The 16,629-nt window shown below is 43.2% G+C and overlaps 1 protein-coding gene and 1 pseudogene across 3 annotated transcripts in view; both read right to left on the reverse strand.

The window, feature by feature from the left end:
- Positions 1 to 469: 469 nt before the first annotated feature.
- LOC110308966 lies at positions 470 to 3,623 on the reverse strand (annotated as a pseudogene).
- An 8,880-nt stretch (positions 3,624 to 12,503) lies between these two features.
- The window catches only part of Defb135 (defensin beta 135), a 16,728-nt gene continuing 12,602 nt past the window's right edge, over positions 12,504 to 16,629 (reverse strand). Inside the window, exons 1-3 of one of the 3 annotated variants that reach the window (XM_021182474.1) lie at positions 15,469 to 15,534; positions 13,640 to 13,811; positions 12,504 to 12,555 (exon numbers count right to left, since the gene is read on the reverse strand). In XM_021182474.1, coding sequence (XP_021038133.1) covers positions 13,642 to 13,811; positions 15,469 to 15,526 — 228 coding nt within the window. In that variant the 5' untranslated portion in view covers positions 15,527 to 15,534 and the 3' untranslated portion in view covers positions 12,504 to 12,555; positions 13,640 to 13,641. Of the gene's footprint in view, positions 12,556 to 13,506; positions 13,812 to 15,468; positions 15,548 to 16,629 lie in introns of those variants that run through there. The other 2 variants (XM_021182473.1, XR_002379738.1) reach the window with 2 other exon arrangements.

Below are 16,629 nucleotides of genomic sequence, written 5' to 3' on the forward strand. Positions count from 1 at the left end.
GTAAAGAGAGGCCCATTGGACTTGCAAACTTTATATGCCCCAGTACAGGGGAACGCCNGGGCCAAAAAGGGGGAGTGGGTGGGTAGGGGAGTGGGGGTGGGTGGGTATGGGGGACTTTTGGGATAGCATTGGAAATGTAATTGAGGAAAATACGTAATAAAAAAAATATTAAAAAGAAAAAAGAATTTGTACAAAAAAAAGACTCTTAAGGGCAAAGTAGTATCACTAGCCCAAAATTCATTTTAATAATTTTTATTATAAGTATATTTTTAAATCATAAATGGAGTTGGTAATCCCAAGCCAAAACACATAATCTTCCCCTCATCGTCTGACAAGCCGTTCTAGACCATACTCTTCAAACCCCATTTTCTTCGCTGCTTTTCAGGTTTCTGGGGCCCAAAACTAAATGCGCATGACTCTTGCTGGTAAGAACTTTTTGCAAACTATCCATCAAATACAAAGAATGCATCTAGCCATGAGCTGTGTGGAAAAACCATTAAGTCGCTGTTAAGAATCCACTTGTTTTGAAAATAATAGACCCCTCACTGTTCTCTATGACACAATAGTGATCATAAGACATGGGACGTAAATGATCAAGTTATTTTCACAGATTTGGGTGACATGAGCCAACATCCTACTTCATCTTATCTATGCAAAGTTGTTATTGAAATTTACTGGGAGAAAAATCCCTGGTGTTACTTGAAAGAGGACCAAGCTACTTTAGAGAGTAGCGTCTCTCAAATGTTCACTTTAAATAAAAAGCTAGTGGAAATATTTTGGGGTACTATGCAGCATTTTACTCTTTTTGCCGACAAAGAGGTCAAAATCGTTGTTTAAGGAAAATTCCCACCTTTGAGATGATCATTATTTAGATTGGGACTGCTTAGTTCAACATTTAAAAGTTCTATCTTTTGTACTTCAGTATTTTGCAATTTCTTTTTCAAATGATCTTTACAACCCAGAGCACAGACACCAAAGCAGTCCTCGCAAGGCCATTACTTAGTGTAACGAAGCATCGAGAATGACCAGAAATCTGATGATAGACAGTCTGAACGTAAGCAAGCTTTCTATGTGTGAGTACAGAATTCCACTCTGCTGAATCTCCCTTAAAATGAGAATAATCCCACTTAGCAAGTCAATATGCTATTCTTAAAAATTAAAGTGTAGTCACTAGGTTAACCTGAACAAAAATTATCCCCATCCCGCTCCAAACACTTAAACTAGCTTTAATTACTCCCTATTTTCCCCACGAAAACAGGAAATGATAGGGGCTGAGCCTTTTAAATCTAAAGGTTCAGTTTTCTTCCCTGATCCATTCTCTACTGCCTTCCTCCTGTTTCTTTCCAAACACAAACGTTCACTCTCAAGGAAGACACTTTTTGTGTCTGCTGATAAAGTATAAGGAATATGAAGTAGGTGTGCACAGCGTTTTTTGTAGGTACTTTGTAAACATCTGCGTCACTTGGATCCTTTGTTCCAAAAGCCTGAATCAAATCTAATCAACAGGAAATCACTACTTTCCCAGATGTGGTTCACTCGCTGCACACTGGTGGCGCACGCCTTTAATCCCAGCACTTGGGAGGCAGAGGCAGGCAGATTTCTGAGTTCAAGGCCAGTCTGGTCTACAGAGTGAGTTCCAGGACAGCCAGGGCTACACAGAGAAACCCTGTCTCGAAAAAAACAAAAACCAAACCAAAACAAAACAAAAGGGCGAAGAAGTCCTCTGACCTGGTGTACAGGTAAGAGGGCAAGAAGACAATCTCAGCCAGTCTGATTTGCCACGGGAGAAAGTCTAATATGCTGTCCACAGAACCAAACTTCGGTACTAAATCCGGATCAGGGAACCCGTGACAACAAAGCAAGCTCAAACACATTCAGATCTGTGAAACACATTCAGATCTGTGGCTTTCCGTTGCCGCGCCACCAGCTCTCACAACATCTGCTTTTCTTCTGGACACAGCATCTTCACTACCATCCGGCAGTTTAAAACTAGATCCTCTTTGTCGTTGCTCTCTGCCAACTCTGCTAAGTATCTGGAGCAATCTAAGCCCCAAAGTTCCTGTTGTCCTTTTGAAATTTCCTCCATCAGTATGAAATTATTTCTCTTGAAAATGCCTTGGTGATCATAGGCGCTAGTGTAAGAGATCGCCGAGGCCACGCACCACACCACGATGCTTGCCACATCTGAGAAGCTGTGCTCCAGCTTGGTGATCAGCAGACCCGTGCACACCGGCAACTTGTGCAGTCTCCAGCCACCCGCGCGCCAGCACAGTCTGGTGTGCACCACGGGACCCCAGTCCAGATATGGGTGCCATTGCGGATGCGGACAGGGTAGAGACTTCCCACAGTCAGCCAGATGATTGGGCAGCCACTGGGTCCAGGTCCAGGTCCAGGTCCAGGTCCAGGTCCAGGTCCAGCTCCAGCTCCAGCTCCAGCTCCAGCTCCAGCTCCAGCTCCAGCTCCAGCTCCAGCTCCAGCTCCAGCTCCAGCTCCAGGTACCGAACCACTTGCATAACGCCGCTGAGATGACTGCTCAGTGTAGTCAGAGCAAGTGCATGTAGTGCCCGCCACACCAGTGCCTGCAGCAGGGCAATCATTCTGAGAGTCGGGTGCTGCCTTCTCCCAGGGCCCACGCACACAGATGTGACCTGCCTCCGCGGCCCCACCCTCACTGCTGTGTGACTGATTAATGATAGCTACAAGTGAGATGAGATCTAGAGACGTTTTTATAATTTTAAGAAAAATGTGGTGTGTGTGTGTGTGTGTGTGTGTGTGTGTGTGTGTGTGTGTTATGCTTGTGTGTATTTATATGCACCACGTGCATAAAGGAGCCCATAGAAGCCAGAAGAGGCAGAGTTCCCTATAGAACCTGAATTACCACGGTGAGCCTCTGGGAATGCTGAGAATCGAACTCCGGTCCTCTGCAAGAGACTTGCCAGTAGTGGATGAACCATCTCTCCAGCCCCTGGAATGTAGTTTTGATTTTCTATTTTCCTAACAGATAAAAAAGACTGAACACTTTTCAGAATTGTACTGGCCATTTAGATTTCTTTTTGATGACTGAATAACTCATCTACCCATATATAAATGGATCCATTTAGAGTGAGGGAGCTTAATTTTTGTAAAATCATAGCGTTGAGACTGTGTTTAACCTCCTGGGACAATTCCACTCCTCCCCTAGAGTAGATTTCTATCTCACCTTTAGCAGTTTCCTTTGCCTAGTGCTGACAAATGCCTCTTGCTTATCGAGCTCTTCCGAATTACACCTTGTAAAGTTTGTAGCCCAAGGGCAGAGAGTTCTGGACACTATAGAAAGTCATCCAACTTCTGTACTAACTACTAGGCAGACTCTGGTGGGTGGACATGGGTGTGGTGTGTTCCTAAGGATGCTCTTTCAGTTACTATTGTTCAACGTTATTTTTTTTTAAAGATTTATTTGTTTATTTATTTATTTATTATATGTAAGTACACTGTAGCTGTCTTCAGACACTCCAGAAGAGGGAGTCAGATCTTGTTACTGATGGTTGTGAGCCACCATGTGGTTGCTGGGATTTGAACTCCGGACCTTCGGAAGAGCAATCGGGTGCTCTTACCCACTGAGCCATCTCACCAGCCCCCAACATTCTTATTGTTCAACCAAGACAAGAGTCTAACCTTTGGCCATTTGACTCCTGGGCTTCCAAGTAAGCATTTAAAAATAATTGGGCTGGAAGCCGCTTGAACCACATTAATGACCTGATTTTGTGTTGGGCTAATAGTCTTTCATGGAAATTTAACGTCTCTACTTGCTGACTCTAAAACTAGTAAACTCTTACTTAATACACATTCATTTTTAGTCCTGAATCCACATTTAGAGTTCTAGCAAGGAAAGATCCAGTGCAAACTCATGGGCATTTTTTTTTCCTTTCCAGCTTTAAATGTCTTTCTAGTCTGGTTTTAGAAACTGGGACTCAGACATAGTTAAACATAGAAGATACTCATATTAGCTGATTAGCTTTCATTACTGTGGCAAAATCCCTGAGGAGGCCCTTAAAGGAGGAATGCTTATCTTGGATCATGATTAAGAGACTTCAGTCTTCAGTCAAGTAGATCCTTGCTCCTGGAGGGTGATCAGGCAGAACACCAGGGTTGGAAGCACGTGACAGCAAATCTGCTGACCTTGAAGTAAGGAGATATTTTCGAGGAGGAAGTCTGGGGCAGCATGCAGTCCTTGGCGCCCAGCTCCAAAGTTTTGGTCACTTGCCCAAAGCTTATCAACTCCAGAGCGTGGGTTGGATCGACCCACAGATGAGGTCAAAGTCCCCACCATCTAATTACTCTGCTAAAACTGCTGTGTTGAAGAAATCTTAGAAAGCAGGTGAAGAAGGCAGCTTCCTCAATGAGATTAAAAAAAAAAAAAACCTGACAGCTAACATTATACTTAATGGTGAAACATTGACTGTGTTGCCATAGACTCAAACAGAGACAAAGGGGTCTCTCCAGAGATGGCTCAGAGGTTCAGAGCACTGACTGCTTTTCCAGAGCCCAGAACCCACATGGTGACTCAAAACTATCTGTGACTTGAGTTCCAGGGGATCTCATGGCCTCTTCTAGCTCCACAGACATACATGTAGACAAAATAAACTCAAACACATACAGACAATAAGAAGGAAAAAAATTAAAGCAAGAAAAAAAAAAAAACCCTGTTCTCAAAACCCTTACTCCGTGTCCTGCCAGGAGTGGGTGGGGTGGGGGGATAGGGAGCTTATTCGTCAGTGTGGTAAGGAGGAAAAGTCAAATCCTGTCGTAGTTATCAATCAGTCTCTACTCACATTGTCCCTGTGGTGGTAGCCTGTTCCTCGATACTGGTCCTAACGTTCTGGGTTCCCAAATGAAAGACACACACACACACACACACATACACACACTTATATTTTAATATGCCTTAAACAGCTCAATGGCTGGACCACTTCCAAACCTCTACATGGCTGAGATACTTTCCAATAATCCCAGCTTATCACTTACTAAAACCTCTATTACATCTTTACTGCCCCAGACTCAGACCTGCATCCTCCTGGGCCACAATCCCGACCTTACCTGGTTACTATGTTCTCTCTTCTGTACCCATCCTGCCTCTGTCTCACTCCCCAGCCACTGGCTGCTGGCAACCAATCAAACTCAACTAGTGGCAGGGTCCCTCGGTGTCTTATGTGTAGACATGTGGATTTTCGTGTCATTTGGGGGGACCAAAGTAACATAAGTAGTATTAGACCAAATCTACAACAAAATCCCACAGATTTTTTAAAATATTTTTTATTATGTATTTTCCTCAATTACATTTCCAATGCTATCCCAAAAGTCCCCCATACCCTCCCCCCCCACTTCCCTACCCACCCATTCCCATTTTTTTGGCCCTGGCATTCCCCTGTACTGGGACATATAAAGTTTGCATGTCCAATGGGCCTCTCTTTCCACTGATGGCCGACTAGGCCATCTTTTGATACATATGCAGCTAGAGTCAAGAGCTCCGGGGTACTGGTTAGTTCATAATGTTGTTCCACCTATAGGATTGCAGATCCCTTTAGCTCCTTGGGTACTTTCTCTAGCTCCTCCATTGGGAGCCCTGTGATCCATCCAATAGCTGACTGTGAGCATCCACTTCTGTGTTTGCTAGGCCCTGGCATAGTCTCACAAGAGACAGCTATATCTGGGTCCTTTCAGCAAAATCTTGCTAGTGTATGCAATGGTGTCAGCATTTGGAAGCTGATTATGGGATGGATCCCTGGATATGGCAGTCTCTAGATGGTCCATCCTTTCGTCACAGCTCCAAACGTTGTCTCTGTAACTCCTTCCATGGGTGTTTTGTTCCCAATTCTAAGAAGGGGCACAGAGATGGCTCAGCCGTTAAAGGCTAGGCTCACAACCAAAAATCCCACAAATTAAATACAAGGAAACATCTCTTGTCTGAGGGTGTGATTAGCTACATAGACAATCTCAAGGCATCTATTAAAAACAACTATGGGAACTAAGAAGTGGGTTCATGCCTGGCAGTGGTGGCACACTCCTTTATTCCCATACTTGGGAGGCAGAGGCAGATGGGTCTCTGAGTTTGAGGCCAGCCTGGTCTACAGAGTGAGTTCCAAGTCTGCCAGGGCTACATAGAGAAACCCTGTATTGAAAAACCAACTTTATTTCTAGAAAACATCCGTTAATGGTAGCACTAGCTATTTTAACATAGACAGAGATGATGTAAGGCTTACAAGCTTAGAAAACTATGGAACTCAAATCAATCACAAAGCCCACCTCCAAGGTTATTTCCGTAGTAAAGATTCCAGGAGATGCTTCAGTGGTCCTCCTCACAGGTTTGCCAGGAGCTACAGTGATGCAGCTTTCTTGAATCATCTCCCATATTGAAATGGGCTTCTTGGCAATGCACCTGCCAAGTCTGCCCCAACCCTGTAAGAAACTCCAATAAACTCACTGGTTCATCAGCCTTGGCCAGAATCATCTCTTGGTTATGTCATTGGTGCTCTGTCTGGGGCAAACAGACATTTACTCTCATATCCCTCACAGCACAGTTAGAGCCTGAGCACGGACTGACAGAGCCAAAGATGGAGTAAGGAGGAGCACTTGCTTGGTCCCTGCCGTGGGTGATAAGGCTGTATCTCAGGCTGATCTGTTTGGAGATGAAGCAATCATGAGGGCAAGCCCAATTTGGCTGCCGGTGCTGAACGTTTTGATTTGTTGCTGACACAGCAATTGTATAGTCTCCACTATGAGACATGCAACCAATGTCAAGTTGTCTGCATGCGAGACATCTCAGGGTTCCATAAAGACACATAACATATTGTGATGCAGAGAAAGAAAAGTCTGACCTTCTCCCTGTTCCACCTTTTCCTTTATTTGGATGCTCAGCAGAACTGAGGATTCTCTCCATAGACAGAGTAGCATGCTTCCTTAAGAAAGGGAGTCTGCCACACAGATACGTAGATGTGAAATCTGTGCGTCAATAAGTACACAGGGGCCTTGATAATGGCCCAAGATAGGAAACTATGGTAATTGGAAAATAGTCTGCATCTGAGCTACTTGAATGGAAAGAAGGCTTCTAAACAGAATTGAGAGATTCCCCTCACAGCCTGGCCCATGAGATCACAGGGCATGGCGACAGGTGGAATTAAGTCTGAGGACTGCAGAAATATAGAAATGGAGAAATATAGCTACTTTCCCTTCCTTGAGACAAAAACTGGGTAGTATGAACTGGTGTGAAATGCTACCAGCCATTCAGGACACTTGATTAGTGCTGGCTGAGGTCAGGATGTACAGATACTGAGAAAGCTGGTCGTGGACGCTTTGGGAGTGGTGCAGGACTTTAGTTACTTTGCTAAGGCCCATGGTGGGATATGACTGTCATGAGACATGGCATGCTGTAGAACATTTGACTAATTGGGACTGGCACATAAATTGGGTTTTAGGTGCTAAAGAACTCAGGATGAAATGGGGTCAGGGAAGCCAGATGATGGAGCCTTCATGGTTTTCAAAAGCAAATGTGAAAAGATTTGTATTGAGTTCTGAGTTCCCAAGGAAAATTTTTGAGAGAAAAACCAAGAGCTAAGCTAGCGAGTCTCTGAAAGGCTTTAAAACCTGGGCAACAATTTACCAGGGGAATGAGAGAGGGAGCGAATGCCAGAGTAGAATAAGTTTTTTTTAAAAAAAGATTAAGCTTGTCCTAGATTTAAAGAGTTGTTTTCCACAGAGAATGCTCGATATAAATTTTACCTCTGCCAAAATTATGTCTACTTGGGAACACAGTTGTTTGCCCAGTCCAGGACCCTCTCACAGCCAGGTAAAGCTGTCGACAGTCCTGGAAGCAGCCTATCAGGATTTCGAGGTGACTCCAGTGGCAGGTATGGCTATCGAGAGCACAGGCATGAGAATGCACAGGGGCAGTGACAGCATGCTGTCCCTCCTGTACCAACAGGAATTTGGTCTCAGGTTTACACCACTGGTTCCTTGGTCTCAGACCTTTCGAATTAGGCTGAGTTAGAGTCCCCTAAGATCCCAGCTTATGGATGGAAGGGGCCTGAACTTCTCAGTCCCTAGAATCACAGGACTTAAGTTTGCCAAATAAATACATGAACAGATTATTAGAATGGTTCATTGTTAGGGAGCAGCGAAGGTCACAATGAATTAACACTACATATACTGGTAAGAGTAATTTTTTTTAACTGAAAATACCAAGTATTGGTAAGAATGATGACTGATTAACACTCTTTGCTGGTGGAAATGCAAAATAGTATAGTTTGGGAAATAAAATAAAATATTTTTTTTACATATCTTAATAACCTTACTTCTAGTCTGTAGTGTGTAATTATTAAAAACCAATCCACACTAAAGCCGGCTACACGCCAGCAGTGTCGGTTTCCCTGCCCCTGTGTGATACCCAAGCAACGGTGCCATGTTTCCTGAGTTCACTGCTGCTGAACCGCTCCTATCTTCCCAGGCCATCCGCCCCCTCTGCTAGCCCCTGTGGCCTGCTGAGACTGGCAGCTGCTGCCTCTAAACCTCTAGCCCCATTAAATGAAGACTCCAAAGGCTTGTAATTTATCAGCCATATTTATAACAGTAAATCCTTAACCCTCCAACAGGTTCACACACAAAAAAAAAACCTCAAAATTCAATTGATATAAATACAAGCTGCACACCTAGATGAGGCAAATGTTCCCGAGATTACTTTATTGTCCTTCTATGATATCCATCGCTACCTGTGATTCTTTCAAGCCACGTGGATCAGGTTCATCTTCTTCCTCCATCTTCTTTCTCTGTCCTTCTCTCCTCTCTCTGTCTTTCTGTCCCCTCTCTAAAACTTTTAGCCCCACCTTCTTTTTCCATTGCCCAACCACATGGTCTAGCCTTATATTTCACTTGACCTCACCTGTGTACAGATAGCAATCTACAATCCCCCGCCCCCGCTTTGTCCAATTAAAGGGCTCTTTTCTCTCAGATATAAATTGAGCACAACTATTACCATTCTGTAATTTAGAAAGTAAAAGATACGCCTAATACCCAATCCATCATTTTTGTCAATTAAATAAAGCACACTGTCATCTTCCTAACTTTTTGTTTGTTTGTTTGTTTTTGTTTTTGTTTTTGTTTTTCCAGACAGGGTTTATCTGTATAGCCCTGGCTGTCCTGGAACTCACTTTGTAGACCAGGCTGGCCTCGAACTCAGAAATCCGCCTGCCTCTGCCTCCCAAGTGCTGGGAACAAAGGCGTGTGTCACCACCTCCCGGCTTGTCATCTTCCTAACTTAAAAAGGCTTATAGCTTTACACCTCATTTGTGTCCTGGTTTTAGATTATATATCATCTGAAAACCATGCTCTCAAGTCTACATCATCTTTCTCAATGCTAAACAGCTTGGGTTGGCTATGAGACTACAACCAGTCTTCATCCCCTTCAGAAATCCAAAAATGACTAATATTACCTGAAAATATAAGGAGCACAAAACATAGCTTCTAATACTTAGCCAATTTATAGAGACCCCTGATCACCTGGACAGTCCCTCATTCCTTAAAACGTTGGAGCAATAGTCTTCAGCCTTCTGGCCCAGGATCATGTGGCAGACCTTTGTGACCTTTGTAACGTAGAATTTTAAAGGGCTGATTACCCTGTCTTGGCAGAGATTATCTGTTGACTATTCTCAGAGTGTTTCCTTTTTCTGGACAGTATTTTGTCTGTAGATGAAATGAGGCAATTCTTGCCTAGTGGCTGCCTCGCCACAACTGGAGCAACTCCACTGATGCTCAATTTCTTCTTCGAATCCAAGAAAAGGGTGCTGTCAGGAGCAGACAGGTCTCTAGTCAAATGCTCTTTAATAAAGAAATGCCCATAAATGTCATATTCTGTGTCAGAAGCCTTTGAAGACTACGTAAAGCATTTCTGAACTGTTAAGTCTTGACTGCTCTCAGTCATTTCTAATTGAAATATCTTGAAAACACCCTAACATTTAACTCAGAGCCATGAATTTGCTATCTGGCCCTTAACTTGTACGCTTAATCATCTAAGATCAGTTTGTAATGGCAGTTAGAGAAGAACTGGGTCTAAGCTTTGTATACTTAAATACGTTGTATAGGCACAGTGCCTATATGAGAGTAACAATATTAATCTCCATTTTTATATCAATAAAGAAATTCACATCAATGAAAACCTTAAATTTGTATCAATTAAATTCTGTACCAATGTAAGGGATTATAACTGCAAACTTTATATGCCACAATACAGGGGAATGCCAGGGCCAAAAGAATGGGAATGGGTGGGTAGGGAAGTGGGGGGAGGTATGGGGGACTTTTGGGATAGCATTGGAAATGTAATTGAGGAAAATACGTATTAAAAAATAAATAAATAACTTCAACTTTGTATCAATAATAAAGATTTCTACCAATGTAGGATATAGCTATGTAATGTTTTAATGTATATTCTCACTAATCTGAAGATAGAAAAATATGGATATAGATAGATGCTCAGAAACATCTTTATATCTGCCCCTAATTCACAAGTCACATGATTTTTTATCTGTTAACTGGATGAATATTGTAAGTTGGTTTTCTTTGATACAAAGGAGTAGTCCCCACGGATTCTAGTCTGGTGTGCAAACTAATTGGAGGTGGCCACTCACCCCAACAGGTAAGTGATGAAAATTAAAGTCCACAGTTCCTCTTAGAAGCACAGAGACAGAGACAGTGGGAAATGAGCATAGTTCTAAACAGATGCAAATAAACACTTCCCATGGCTCTTCCTCAGGCTCAGCACAGAGAGAATGGACACGATGCCACAGTCCCACCTTCGATCTGGAAGTGGTTTGTCTGGTCATTCCCAGACAGTGCCACAGATCAGGGTTCTAACTGGCCTGGATGAGATTGCAGCAAAGCACCCATCTTATTAGTACACACACCCGCCCCCAGACAGATAGATCTCCAGTGAAGGGATTAAAAAACACCACACAGCACCAAAACAACAAACTTCATAGTGGAATAATATAGTAACTGAATTGGAATCTTCAATGAGGAAATATTGTGAATTGCTGTCTGTTTTCCTGCCCTCCCTCAAAAGGGGTGCCTGTATTCAGTTGAGGTCAGGTGAAATCTTAATTAGTCAGGTAAGACTAGAACCTGTGATTGGGCAGTGGAAGGGAAGGTGGAGCTGAATGTTTTAGTGGGGGTGGGGCAGACAGAGAGAGACAGGACAGAGACAGGAGATTCAAGATGGGAACTGTAGAAGAGGAGGATGAGCTGGAACCACGTGGTCCAAGGAGCCAGAAGTAACTGGGGATTTCACAGATAGATGGCTGACTGATGTAGGGCACATCTGTCCAGTCTACATGTGAAGCTTGTATCAGTATCAATTCAGTTTTGAGTTCTTTGTGTGGGCATTTTGGGGGTTGAAGATTTACTGTTATAAATCTGGCTGATAAATTACAAGCCTCTTGAGTTTTCCTTTTACGGGGCTAGGGGATTAGAGCCAGCAGAGCAGATGGCTTGGGCAGTTCATCAGCCAGCTAGCTGAGGGAAGATGAGGATGGGTGAGCTGGACTTAGCATGGATTGATTTTTTTTTTTTATAATTACACACTACAAGGAAGTATAACATCAGACAAGGTCAAGAAGAAGAAAAGATCAGCCGGTTTGGAGACATATCCCCAACGATCAGCCAAACTGAAAATAGAATGGGAAAGAGAATGTAAAGATGTAAAGATGAATTATTATGAGATGTAGATGCAGTATAGTCAGGCAGATATTGTGTTGAGAGTACCAGAAGAGCCAGGAAGAGTCAGAAAGCTTATACCGAAAAAAGGTGCAATTTCTTTCTAATAATTCTTTTATTTTAACAGTATATATGTGTATATATATGATCCTTGCATCTAAGAAATTCAAGTATACAAAGCAAAAATTGGCAAATCTGAAAAGAGAAGTTGACAGCAGCACAATATTAGTAAAACAATTTCAATGTTCACTTTTCACAATGGTTAGAAAATCCAGAAGCCAAGTGTGGTGATGCATGCCTATGATCGGCTGGAAATGAACCCAAGACTTCAGGCATGCTAGGCAAGCCCTCTACAAACTGAGCTACAGCCCCAGCACAACAGCCACATTTAAATGATATTAGCAGTAGAAAACAAACTGCTGAGTATGTCTGATAAACTGCAACTCACTCAATACTTCGATTTAGGTGTTTTCCAAATGACTTTTATTTTTTACTATATTCTACATCAAATTATGAACAAGCACATCATGACTAAGGATACACAGGTAAGTGCTTTAACCTCAAGCTGTGCCCCAGTCACAAGCAAAGACATATGACCATTTAGTAAACACCTATTAATCAGAGGTGAAATTCAAATTCAGTTCCCATGTATCATTAGTATAATACCCCGGAGGGGAGTAAGGGGTAGAGAACACTAGCTGGGATCCAAAGTATTTACTAACAACATAGAGAATGGAAATTGGTGCAAGCAATCTGAAAGACAGAGGTGAGATTTCTGGGTCCGCAACAACATGTGGATCTACTAAAACCAAGTGTGACCTATAAAAAAGGAAGAAGGAAATGTTTGTCACAACACTATAAAAGCCCCAAGCTGGAAACTATAGATCCAATCGTTTAACTACACCAGGTCAGTCACAGGCATGTCTTCCGACATAATACTGCACACTGTTGAGAGGTGAGTGTAGTTACATGGTACAACAGAATGCATTTCAGAGTCTGACCGGAAAAAGTACCAGCCTGGGCTGGGGAAATCTAGTTTAGTTGTAGAGCCTTTTCTTAGAATGAGTGAGCCCCTCAGCTCTGTCTGCAGCCCCACAAAAGGACATCTCTCTTTTTTTTTTAGTCTTTATTTTATTAATGATTATTTTATTTATTTACATTTCAAATGTTATCCCCCTTCCTGGTTTCCCTCTGAAAACCCCCTATTCTACCCCTCCCATTGCTTCTATGAGGGCTCCCCATCCTTCCACCCACCCACTCACTCCTGCCTTACCACCCTAGCATTCCCCTATGCATCAAGCCTTCACAGGACCAAGGGCCTCTCCTTCCATTGATACCAGATAAGGCCATCCTCTGCTACATATGCAGCTGGAGCCATGGGTCTCTCCATGTGTATTCTTTGGTTGGTGGTTTAGTTCCTGGGTGTGGAATCTTGCAGCCAACCATTGGACTGAGCATGGGGACCCCAATAAAGGAGTTAGGTGAAGGACTGAAGGAGCTGAAGGGGTTTGTAACCCCATAGGAAGAACAACAATATCAACCATTCAGACTGCCCCACCCCACCCCGAGCCCTCAGAGCTCCCAGGGACAAAAGTACATCTTAAAGAAGTAACTACTAAATTGACTCCATTGATATAAGGTTAAGTGGGTTCTGGGACTTTTCCTTTAGAAGCATCTTAGGAAATGTCCCTTTACAGGGTAAAGAGAAAAGTACTGGTGACAAGGTATTTAAAATACTTCCTAAAGGGAGGAAAGCAGGAAACACTGTCTGGCAGAAGCCATTGTTTTAATAGGATGGATGGCACAACGGCTGCAAACTTGCTTCCAGTGTGTTCACCAGCCCTGTAGCACCACTCTGGGGACAAAGGAGTCGAGAGGCAGCAGGAGGCCCCGGAATACTCACAGCTACTTCACGAAGAGAACGGGCATTTCCTTTTTCTCTAAGCAGCACAATGACTGAGTACCACAGAAAATGTGAAAAATTTCTTCTTTTTGACATGTATTCCTGCAAATGCCTTTTAGTTTCCAGCATGTGTCGTAAATCCGTTTTATGTACATATTCACCCCGCTTCTAACTGCAAACAGAGGGGAAAGGGGTTAACGTACGGTTATTGTCCTCCAGTGTCACATGGCCAAGGGTAAGTCAGACTTCCAGCACTTCATACATAATCAAATATATCCATCCTATCTTACGGCTACATACCCCTTCTAGTTACTTTGACCTCATTTTCCATGGACTTCTTAGGAGCCATTAGCTCCCGTGATCCAAAATTACATGAGCCACTGATCATTTATCTGCATATGACAACACGGTATATTCAGCTTGCAGCCATTTTCAACATGGAAAGATCAGACAGTGAAGACGTTCCGGTGGTATACAGACTCTGTACCAGGAAGCACAAACACCTCCCAAAGGAGCTCTTGATTGTCAAAATTGGAGTCTGAAGAAAGGAAGATCAACAGCCTAGAACTCAGAAGCCCTTGGTCCCAGCCCTATATTACCAATAACCTTCAGGGTGATTTTTTGTTATGTGCCCCATTACCTGTCCTAGCTTAATTACAAGAGACTCAGAGGTGTCCTATCGGATAATAGATAAGAAATAATTGGAAGTACCTAAAGCCCATGCCCAAATCTAGCAACATTGACACTTAAGTGCCTCTGGAAGCCAAGAAACAATGGACAAGTGGTATGGGGGACAGTTTATGGGAAAGGGTGTAGCCCTGGGCCATCTTCTGTGGTAAGCTTTGGTGTCTCACCTAGCTACCAGCATAGGAGCATAGACTGAGCTTTGATCTGCAGAAAGAATCAATACGTGCAAATAATCAATAGTGTATGATAGAATTCTACTAGCAAGCAAACTTGCCTGCTGTGTGCTCACTAGCCCCATAGCCCTCACTGGGGACCAAAAAAAAAAACATCAAGAGGAGCAAGAGGAGACACTGTGTAGTATCCAGAGATTCTACCACACACAGGAGCAGCACTATCTCAATGTTTCCTGGTGTCTGTCTTTTAAATGTTTCACACTTGGTTCTTAAATGGCAGCTTATGAATTAGTTTTGAGGTACAAGGAAGGAGCTTTCTAAACATCCCCAGAAACCTACAAGTCAAACTGTCTTTTGAAAGCCCCCACTTCAGTTGTTAAGTAGAGTCTTCTCCATATTCATACAATGTTTGTTTTTATCCAGAACACAGGAAATCTGGCTATTGTTTCTGATGCCCCCACAGGATCCCACTGTTACAAAGTAATTTCAAATAGGCTGACAGCTAGCTCAGTTTTTAAGATTCACCCTACCATTTGCCTTGACTTCTAAATAAATGAAAGAAGTGTGTACACAGCTAGGCGTGAGGGGCATGCTCCTAGAGTTTTCAGGGAACAGCTTTCCTCCTACCCCACCTCCTATCTGTGTTCTAAGAGTCCCATCATTCTACTCTGCTCCCAACATCAGTCCAGCGTTACTCACAGGCTTCATGGATGCTCAAGAGTCAAATTCAGAACCAGTTTCTTCTCAGAAGAAAGCTCAAGAGTCAAATTCAGAACCAGTTTCTTCTCAGAAGAAAGCCATCTCTTGTTAGTGTCCCCTGCATCTTCTCTTCATTCCCTACAACAGCCCACTCTGTCCATCTCTGCCCATGTCCCTCCCTGTTTCTGCTTCTCTTCTCTCAGCACCACCTTCGTCTTAGACTTACAGAACCTCACAAACTAATTCCATGAGGAAAGGAGTTCGTTTTACCTGGTGGAACATAGGAGAGCAAGACAAAGAGCACGAGGATCAACTGTAGGTTCCCCATTGTCAACCCAGTGAGCAGAGAGTCATCTGAGATGCAAAGAAGAGTCACTCTCTATGTAGCTTTTTAGATATAAGGATTTGTGTGGCTAGTGAACCTTGGGGGACAAGAACATCTGTTTGCTTCACTGAGCAGCCCAGCAAATGCAAGATCTGACTTCAAAAGCAATATCTCATCAGCTGCTTGTAAACTAGCAACCCAATTTACACCATATACAGCCTCGTTCTAAGCCCTCCTGGGATTCAGTATAAATGTTGTATCTTCAGAATGCACCCATTTAACAGATGCCTAGTGTGTTTACAAAGCTGTCTGTCTAGCCCACGTCATTGGTAGTGTTGGTGGTGGTTATTTTCACTCTTACCCATTCAAAACTCAGATGGGAATACTCCCCATTTGAAAAGCAGGTCCTCTGCATCATAACTGGAATCAATAGCTTTCCCAAGTCCCTGCAAATCATCAATGCCAGCAGTACAATGTGCACACAGGTCTTCCTGACCTCTGGCGGGTGAAAGTTGAGGACTGGCCTAACATGATTCTGATTTGGATGAAAGCTTTTTAGAAAATAAGAGCTCCCCCAAAGAGTGTGGGATAACCCCCATAATACCACCAGCACCCAACACAATTCCAGAGAACACACTGAGCCATGGTCTTCTACTAACCATGGCATGCGCTTAGGCATGTGCCAGGCAATGGGGCATATGCACAGGAAGCTTGATAAACCTCCTTCCCATGGACACACTCCTCACATCCTCACATCCTCACCACCAGCGTCTCCTAAACCATCCATCAAAAGGACTAATGATCGTGACACAGTTCTACTCCATGAAATGTTTAAGAAACATAAGAATCAGCACTCCTAATAACTTAGCAGGTTGCTTAAATCTTAACCAGAGGAAAGTACATCAATGTGATAGTAGCTGCCTACTGTGATGTGGTGGTAACACATAGTAGGACCATACAACTATAGCTGTTAGTGTGTGGAGTTAAACACTGGGTTAGATCTTGTCAAACTCTTGAAATTTGAAATTTTCACTTAGATCCTTCCTTCCCTCCCTCCCTCCCTCCCTCCCTCCCTCTCTCTCTCTCTCTCTCTCTCTCTCTCTCTC

The sequence above is a fragment of the Mus caroli genome, chromosome 14 (genome assembly GCF_900094665.2).
Source record: "Mus caroli chromosome 14, CAROLI_EIJ_v1.1, whole genome shotgun sequence".
Lineage (NCBI taxonomy): Eukaryota > Metazoa > Chordata > Mammalia > Rodentia > Muridae > Mus > Mus caroli.